General features: G+C 37.6%; 1 protein-coding gene across 1 annotated transcript in view; it reads right to left on the reverse strand.

The window, feature by feature from the left end:
- The window catches only part of LOC143248083 (uncharacterized), a 44,463-nt gene that overhangs the window by 31,169 nt on the left and 3,013 nt on the right, over positions 1-10,281 (reverse strand). The window contains exons 2-3 of the mRNA XM_076496520.1: positions 9,338-9,436; positions 499-599 (exon numbers count right to left, since the gene is read on the reverse strand). Coding sequence (XP_076352635.1) covers positions 499-599; positions 9,338-9,436 — 200 coding nt within the window. The remainder of the gene's footprint in view (positions 1-498; positions 600-9,337; positions 9,437-10,281) is intronic.

Raw genomic sequence — 10,281 nt, forward strand, 5'->3', positions numbered from 1 at the left:
CGTTACGATATTTGTAAAAATTATGTCCAATTCTAATAATAATAATAACGTTATTGTTAGTATAGAAATGGGATGAATGTGTTGAATATTTTAGTTTCATGGAACATCACACGTTCTGGCGAAATTTTTCGGAATGCCAATCTGTCCCCGTTTTTAGAATATAACTAAATGAATACAAAGGACTATAAGTTATTACGTCATAATTTATTTATGTTAAATGAGGTATTGACCGATAGGTGTAAAGTATAGCGAAAACATCTTTTAGTATTTTAAATTAAATCATAATTTTAGTTTTTAATTTAGAATTTCGATCCAGGTCGACAGTAAATTCGTCTACAATTTTTTAACATACCGCGAAAATAACACTAAGATAAACAAACAGAAAAAAGCTTATATGCAGTTTTTTACTAATTATGTGCTAAGTTAAGTTACGTACTGAATCACATATAACAACAAACACGTATCAAATAACTTTAAACAACAGTATCGTGTACTCACGTTGAATCCTCTGAACCAACGTAATTGGTTTCTTCGGTTGTCGGAGTTAAATCTTTTAGAGGGCGCTCGTTCTGGTCTAATAATTCCAACTTAAAACCTCCCTAATAATAAAAATGTAAAAATAAAAAAAATAATTATATCTTAAAACAGCGAGCACCAAATACAGTTAAAAAATAATGAATGTTTTTCTTACTTATAAACGTTTTCTTACTGCGTCGAATTCCCAACTAGAAACACTAATTAAGCAATTATTACGTACACTGACTCACTTTAAAATTGTTTGTTTTTTGAATTTCGCGCAAAGCTACACGAGGGCTATCTGCGGTACTCGTCCTTAATTTAGCAGTGTAAGACCAGAGGGAAGGCAACTAGTCATTACCACCCACCGCCAACTGTTAGATTACTCTTTTAGTTACGAATAGTGGGATTGACCATAACATTATAACGCCCCCACGGCTGAAAGGGTGAGCTTGTTTGGTGAGACAGGGATTCGAACCCGTGACCCTCAGATTACGAATCGAGTACCTTAACCACCTGGCAATGCTGGGCCCTTTAAAATCGTATATTTAGCTATAACATATGCATTAGTTTTGGCAAGTAGTTTTAAAATGTATAAAAATTTCTAAATTACACTTGCTTTTCAAGTGTACTAAACAAGTAAACCTGTTTATGGATACCTCTAACATTAAAAAATACACGAAAATCAAGATCTAATTAAACATTACTGGCTGACAATAATATTTAGTTTGCACCACAAACTAGACATTTCCGCCAATATAACAACACATCAATATTATCTGAACACTATATTGATACCACTTATAGAAGTATAACAATATACTAGTTTATCCGGGAGCGGCTTAATGGTTGGTGTACCCGTATTGTAAATCCAAAGGTTCAGGGTTTGTGTCCCGTAGCCACAAAAATGCACCCTGTAATTTGGTGCTATGTGTACACTATAAGTGTGCCGTTTAAATCTTACTATTCAATCAACCAATTATAGCCTAAGAAGTGACCGTGGTTGCTTCTAATTAGCTGCCTTTTTTCTAATTTATCATTTTAAATTAAGGACGGACATGCACAAATGGCCTTACGCGTAGTTTTTCGGGAGTATTCTGAGCAAAACAAACCAGTTTCACCAAATCAACGATGTCCTTTAGTCCTCTCAGTGGTAGAACGCGATGTATGAGTAAATAAACCACCATTATTACATTAGCGCCACCTGCAGCTGTACAACAAAAACTACGAAATTTTAGCTAGTCGAGAAAAATTAATTTATCCACAGAAAATTAAGGTCTTTGCTACTGAACATCAAAGAGATTTGGTTTACAATTCGAGCATGAATTATCACCAAGTAACAGAAGTCACCTGTAACATATAGGTACTAACAGTAACTCACACGTCCTGTTCACATGGTAACACACTGTTCATGTAGACACTACCCGTTCGTGACGAATTTTATTACAAAATTCCCGGTACAGGTCTTTCGATGGAGAGAGAATTTGTAATGGATTTTCTCCCCCAGACTTCATTTCCTCAGATACCCTAATGTTCCTATCCAATGTATACTCGTCTAATTCATTCCCACTAGAGGTGTTTGTTTCAGAATTACATTCAAAATTACACAAGGGCTATCTGCATAAAGCTGATCCTAACTGGATCAGTGGGCACTGACTGTCACTATTATAGCACACCCACGTTCCCAGTGTACGAAGTACATTCTTCTGGTAAAGTTCCGTAAGTTCTGAACGTTCAGTAGAGCACGCTAGTCACTGTAGTAAGGATGCAAAGATGTCATCATATTAGCATGACGCAATCGTCATGATGACACACGATGGTATTGTATCACTCACGTCAAGAAAAAAACAACAAACTACCATATAAAACTAATATAATTATATTTTATTTAGAACAGAATAAGTAATACTTTAATATTGAACAGTCGCATCAAGCGAGTTTACAACTCTTATGATAAACACACACGCACTTATATATTTACTTTCTCTTGATGTAATAATAAATAAAAGTGATAACCTAGAATTAGGGATCCGGTATGGCCAGGTGGTCAAGGTACTCGATTCGTAAACTGAGGGTCGCGGTTCGAATCCCAATCACACCCAGCAGGCTTGCCCTTGTAGCCGTTATAATGTTACGGTCAATCTCACTACTCGTTGGTAAAAGAGTAGCCCAAGAGTTGGCAGTGGGTGGTGATGATTAGCTGCCTTCCCTCTAATCTTACACTACAAAATTAGGAACGGCTAGCTCACATAGCCTTCGTGTAACTTCGCGCGAAATTCAAAAAACAAACCTAGAACTAACTGAAAATGGTCAAGGAGGAAGAGGTCTCGTGCACCTGATCCTCCTGGGTATTCAAAAATTAACACACCTAATGATCCACACAAAAGAAGCGGAAATGGTCAACCGTCAAGATCCTCATAGAAGTACTGTTTACTGGTCAACAGTAAAAGTATGGTGTTAATAGTAAAAGTTTTACTAAAGGTACTGTATGGTAGCCAAGAGTAAAGGTTTTACTAAAACTATTGTATGATGGTCAATAATAAAAGTTTTAATAAAGTGTTGTACAGTAGTCAACAATAAAGTATTTAACAATAAATATTTCAGTGAAAGTACAGTGTTTTAATAGAACTACTCTATGGTAGTCAACAATAAATATTTTAATAAAGTTACAGTGTTGTAGTCAACAATAAATGTTTTAATAGAACTACTCTATAGTAATCAAATAAAGATTTTAATACAAGTGCAATATAGTGGCCAACAATAAATGTTTTAATAGAACTACTCTATGGTACTCAACAATAAAGGTTTTACTAAAAGTACAGTATAGTGGCCAACAATAAATGTTTCATTAAAGTGTTCTACAATGGTCAATCATCGAAGACGTTATATTTTAAGTAATAAATTAATCAAAGTTACCATAAATTCTCAAGCTAAGTAAACAGTACAGCAGATGGTTAGTGTTATGATTGGCATGTATAGTTGTTTTTTGCAAAACTGTAACCAAGATATACTCTTCAAAACAAGAAACGCAAAAGGGATATTTTTGTTATTTTAAAGAGAAATATATGTAATAACGTTACATGCTCAGAGTATGTGATGTTACACGTGTTAAGGCACTGATTTTCAGACCAAAATGACAATGAAAGTTGTGCACTTTGAAAACGGAGGAAAACATCGGATTTTTCGCCAAAACGCATGCGTGTCCAATAAATTTGTTTGAGAGATCTGCATGTTCTGCAAGTGCAACATGTGCAAAATCCCTATAAAAAGTGACGGGTTCTCGGTTTCCATAGCTCAGTGTTGAGCCACCGACACGCAATACAGTTACACCAAGACTGACTGAAGCACAACGCAACAACGCCATTGGTCACTTGGAAGCAGGCGAATCTCGATCAGATGTTTCCAGAGTTATGAATGTCCACCCAAGCACCATCACAAGGCTATGGAATCGTCACCAACAACATGGATCAACTCGTGACCGTCCACGATCTGGCAGACCTCGTGTGACCACGCCCGCACAAGATCGCAACATCCGGTTACGTCACCTTCGGGATAGGACCACCACTGCGATGTCTACTGCCTCAACCATACCAAGGCTGCATAGGATTTCCGATCAGACCGTACGTAACCGTCTACGAAATGCAGGAATCCGACCTCGACGTCCAATCAGAGGCGTCATCCTCACCCAGCAACATCGTCAAGCACGGCTGCAGTGGACTCGGGCACATCGGGTATGGCCTCATCGACGATGGAGGCATGTTTAGTTCAGCGATGAATCACGTTTTATGCTTCGTAGGCAGGATGGAAGGACCCGTGTTTACCGTCGCCGAGGTGAACGTTTTGCAGCAAACTGTTGACAGATTTGGTGGCGGCAGCGTCATGATGTGAGCTGCCATCGCCTACAATGCCAGAACAGACCTTTTGCACATTCGAGGGAATCTTACGGCTCAACGATACGTCGACGAGATTCTTAAGCCCCATGTGCAACCCATCATGGTGAACGTCAACGACGTTTTTCAACATGACAATGCCCGTCCTCACACAGCCCGACTCACCACTGTCTTCTTGAGACACCACAACATCAACGTTCTTCCCTGGCCCTCCAGATCACCAGATTTAAACCCCATCGAACATCTTTGGGACGAGTTGGACCGACGTCTGCGACGGCGACAACCTCAACCGCAGACTCTATCTCAGCTTGCAGCAGCTTTGCAGGCTGAGTGGACAGCCATTCCACAGGATGTGATTCGTCATCTCATCGCTTCCATGGGCAGGAGATGCCAAGCAGTTATTGTTGCTCACGGGGGGCATACTCGTTATTGACGTTGAGTGACGTTAAACTTCACCTAGTGAGCGTGGACTTCGCCTTTGCAGACTTTGGATGTTCAGCAATGAATGTGCAAAGTTTCACACATGTCATACAGAACTACCCGGAATAAACTTCTTAACAATTTGTCTCATATTTTACCTTTTGCGTTTCTTTTTTTGAAGAGCATATTAATTAGCCAGAGGTTTCGTTAGACTGTGTTTCTCATCATATTTACTTTTTAAAAAAGTTTTTGATCACGCATATCCATCTTATGTCACTGTATGAGTAGTTTTTGTAAAAAATTAACTGTGTGTCAATTTTCCATAAATAATGTTTGAAATACAGAGGATTGGTTTGTTTTACTCTGAACTTCGCGCAGCGCTACTGGAGGACTATCTGCGCTAGCCGTCCCTAATCTGGCAGTGTAAGACTAGAGGGAAGGCAGCTAGCCATCACCACCCACCGCCAACTCTTGGGCTACTCTTTTACCAACGAATAGCGAAATTGACCGTCACATTATAACGTCCCCACGGCTGAAAGGGGGAGCACGTTTGGTGTGACGGGGATTCGAACCCGCGACCTTTGGACTACGAATCAAATGCCTTAACCACCTGTCCGTGCCGGGCCTAACACAGAGGAGGAAGAGAGAGCGAGGACTATAATAAATGTTATTTCTGGTGATATTCAAAATTCCAGTGGGAGGTGAATCCAACAAAGACAGCAATATGCTGATATTCCCTCCCCCAGTTTCAAAGACAAAAATAGTGAAAATCTTTATGTTTAACATCTCTACATTTTTTGTACTTTACATTAATATTGATTCCACTTTCATTATTGGAATTTCATTATCGAACTTATTGTTACACGTGTTTTGTTATCGAACTCATTGTTACACGTGTTGTTGTTACCAGATGTCCTTGTTTGTGGCAATTACCATACGACAAGAACGTAGTATTAGTAATTTAAATATGTGTCTGTCTGGTTCGCTGTTGTGGGGAACTTGGGAGGGTCAGATGCTACTTAAACCTCTTCCTCCAGTTAAGGGTGATTATTTGTTTCTTTATACCCATTGCGAACGCCCTAACCATCAGGCCCATTAAGGATCCCCTAAGAAACGCCGCAATTTTTGTTTTCGTTTAATCCAGAAATAAAATAAGACAATTATTTAAACAAATAAAACCGGTAAAAAATATTGTTTTAAAACAAGTTGTGTAAACACACAAGCTTAAAACTAGTTTATACAAAGAGTGCAAGTTTGTTAAATAAAACTCAATGTTTTTTTCTTCAGAAACTGTGGTATGTACTGGAGAAATTTTGACATTTTGTCAATAAATTTTAAAAAAAATGTGGCCTTTATTCCCCAGACAATAATGCTAAAATAATAGTAGTAATATTACTAAAATAATAGTAGTAATATTACTGGCACTTTCTTTACACTAATGTTTGTTTTTGGATATTCGCGCAAAGCTACACGAGGACTATCTGTATTAATCCTCCATAATTTATTAGTGTAAGACTAGAGGGAAGGCAGCTAGTCTTCACCACTCACCGCCAACTCTTGGGCTTCTCTTTTACTAACGAATAGTGGGATTGACTGTCACTTATACTGCCCCCAAAGCTGAAGGGATGAGCATGTTTGTTGTGACGGGGATTTGAACTCCAGCCCTTCAGATTACGAATCCAGCACCCTAACCATGCTGGGCCTTCTTTACACTAACGTTGTACATTTAACGTGTTTGTATTCTTCAAAAAAACAATTTACTTTTAAATGATAAAACGCACTCACTTATTGTAATAACCTATTTAATGAATAAAGTAGGCCTAACAGAGGCGTAGCTAGGGTTTTCAGCGCCAGGGGACAAAGTCAGTTTGTGCGCCCCTCGTGACAAAAAAATGTAAGCCATAATTCCTAATTATGTAACATCAATTTGGCGCCCCCACCCTCGATGCTGCGTCCGAGGATACAGATGTATCCCCTTGCCCCCCCTAGCTAAACCACCGAGGCCTAACTACAAAGTCAATAATAAACAAAAATCTAAGGACTATGCAATATATCAACGTGAGCGAGCATTTCATAAATACTGCAGAAAACTGGTTTAATGAACGATTTATAAAAATAAAGGAATCAAAACCAACAGCTTCGTAAAAATTTGAAACAACAAGAAACAAAGTAGTGTAAAAAAAGTCCGGTGTCAGCAGTGATGTTGTCTTCGAATAATGACATTGGCAAAAAAGGTAAATGTTTAAGAACAGAACACTAAAAATAACATGGATGATGAAGTCTGATAAAAACTAACCCAATAATAATTGAAAGTTTGAATTTCATATTATTGTATATTTTCAAACTTTGAACAATTTTTGGGGTAATTTTTATTATGCATAAACATCTCAAAATTAACAGTTACATGAACTGTTCCCCTTTTTGTTAGAAACGCAGAGCCACATTTACCCATTCTTTTATTGTCACTATAGTCCAAAGTGTTATTTCTGATTATATTTTATAGGTATATCCCTTTGAATTATAGATTTCCCGAGAGGCCCGGCATGGCCAAGCGCGTAAGGCGTGCGGCTCGCAATTCGAGGGTCGCGTGTTCGAGCCCGCGTCGCGCTAAACATGCTTGCCCTCCCAGCCGTGGGGACATTATAATGTGACGGTCAATCCCACTATTCGTTGGTAAAAGAGTAGCCCAAGAGTTGGCGGTGGGTGGTGATGACTAGCTGCCTTCCCTCTAGTCTTACACTGCTAAATTAGGGACGGCTAGCACAGATAGCCCTCGAGTAGCTTTGTGCGAAATTCCAAAAACAAACAAAAAAATATAGATTTCCGAGCTGTCTAACCGGATTCGAACCAGTCGAGCGCCCTAACCACATTGCCTTACTACTTAAAACTTCATTCTGCCCTTTATAAAACTGTCCATTGGTCAGTCCACTTGAATGTTTTTCTCATGTTTATTTGTCACCTCTATGCGCGTTTTACACAAAGTTCTGTCGTATTTATTACTTAATAAAGTGGATGTTCTGATTTACGCTGTTTTAAAATAAAAGCTTTAAAAATGGGTGTTTCAATCCTTCCCGGCTCGGCATGGCCAGGTGGTTAAGGTACTCGACTCGTGATCCGAGGGTCGTGGGCTCGAATCCTCGTCACACCAAACACTCTCGTCCTTTCAGCCGTGGGGGCGCTATAATGTGACGGTCGATCCAACTACCGTTGATATTCGTTGATAAAAGAGTATCCCAAGAGTTGGCGAAGAGTTAGCAGTGGGTGGTAATGATTAGCTGCCTTCCCGCTAGTCTTACACTGCTAATTAGGGACAGCTAGTGCAGATAGCCCTCGAGTAGCTTTGCGCGAAATTCAAAATCAAACAAACAAACAATTCTTCCCAGTTTTATTATTAAAAAAACATTATGACCAAAACTAGAAGTAAAATGAATAACCTTATGGATTTACCAACTACAGGGAGTTATCCTTAACCTATTTCTGTTATCTGATGAAAATAGTTTATATCTTGTCGTGAATACGTTAGACCTCACAAAAAATATCATTATAAGTTACATTTAGTTTAAATTTCCCAACCTTTTCAGGCACCCCTAGAACACTGAAAACAACAATATAATTCAATTTCAAATACCACATGTTCACTGCCACATGACTACATGAATTATCGTTGTATTAGCGAGCCAGTTAATTAATTGCAACTGAAAACAGTTTCGCCTTCGCCCTCAGTCTTTTCTAATGTAGGTCACTCTAGCGGTTCCAATTAGAACACTGGACTGGTTGCTCCACTTTTTAACAAGTGTTTAACAAGTTAAAGCGAAATGGTGGTGGTGGGGGATATTCAATAAACAGGTAGAACCTTTTGAAGTTACATTAGGTTAAAATAGGAGTATATAACGGAGATCATTGGCATAATTTTGATTTTTAGAATTTGTGTGTGTGTGGGGTCAGTTTCTGTAGTTGAGGTATCTGGGTTGTTCTGTCTACAATATAAATATCTCGTGTACAATAGTGACCACTGATTAGAGTAAATCACTGAAAAATAAAAGTTTTATTATTGGTGAAATTTGAGGATGGCATTTCCTTGTCGTTGGAAAAGTGAGGGGACATATTCCCCCGTATAATAGACAAGAGAATCAGTTGGTTCTTCCCACGAGATCGGTAAAGACTGATATACTACCCCTTTCTGAGTATCACTTGTGAACTTGACAAAATCGGCTCCGTTTTAATTGGTTCTACTGGAGACTAATTTTGTGTAATTTGTTTCAAAACTATTCAACTCTATTAGATCGTTACAAAACTACAAGATATGTTAGAAATATATTTTTGAAGGAAGGAATTACTAATAATCTCAAAACATTTTACTTTCTTTGTCTTGAAAAGTCTTTAACGGAACAAATAAAACTTCAAATTTTGGTTAGAACTTAATATTTTATTTCATATTTTTGCGCTAAACTAACTGCTGTCTCTTTAACTTTGCGCTAAATAATTAGTATTCGTATAAATAAAAATATTACCTTGTGAGGATAGGCGAGGTGCCACGTCACGTTGATTGGTACACCCGTAGGTAATGACGTAACAGTATCACCTGATAAAAAATCAACAAAAAACATAACCTAAACAAATTAATGTATTTTTTACCGGACACACACTTTCCTTTAAATAGTATATCATGAAACTGACACCAGTTTCCATAGCGGTGACGTACTGATATTATTAATGTAACAAAAGATTATGGAAATTTATTATCACATGAGATGTACTCTGGTGTTTCTAAGGAGTGAATAAATACCCTGTTAAAAGCTTTATAAAACGAGCCATGAAAGGTAGTAAATGATATTGCTGTTTGTCACTTGATATTGTTATTAATATAGAAAATTTAATTTGGAATATTGTGTCGTTTTAATTAGTTTTTCTTCTTCTTCTGGTTCACTTTATCGATTCCATTGTTTGAACTAATTAATGCTGATACTTATGTTTTATTGTTCATTAAAATTAGTATCAAGTCCTGACCAGTCATGTGTTTATTAGCTGTGTTTACGGTACGTCCCTAATTCTACTTCAAGTGTTGTTGCAGTTTAATCAATCGTTTGTTTGTTTTTTAACAATGGTTGTAACGACATGTTACTTTAGACCGTTAGAACGTTAAACCTAAATAAGTTTATCACGTTGAAAGCTTAAAATAGTGTAGTAGAGAATGATCGCACCACTAACCAAAACGTTCTAATAAATAATCGTCCTTATCGTGTAACGGATTCACTATTATATATTTATTCTAATATCGACGTTTGTGTAAGTTAAATTTCTATTTAGAAATGCATGTAACTTATATTGTTCAATACGTACTGCGAAATTCTCGCTTATTCACTCTAGTTGTAGAAAATTCTCGAACGTGAGAATCGATAATGTATTGTGTGTGCATGAACTAATACTAATGATTATCGGTATTGTTGTTGTCTCC

Source organism: Tachypleus tridentatus, chromosome 4, assembly GCF_004210375.1.
Source record: "Tachypleus tridentatus isolate NWPU-2018 chromosome 4, ASM421037v1, whole genome shotgun sequence".
Lineage (NCBI taxonomy): Eukaryota > Metazoa > Arthropoda > Merostomata > Xiphosura > Limulidae > Tachypleus > Tachypleus tridentatus.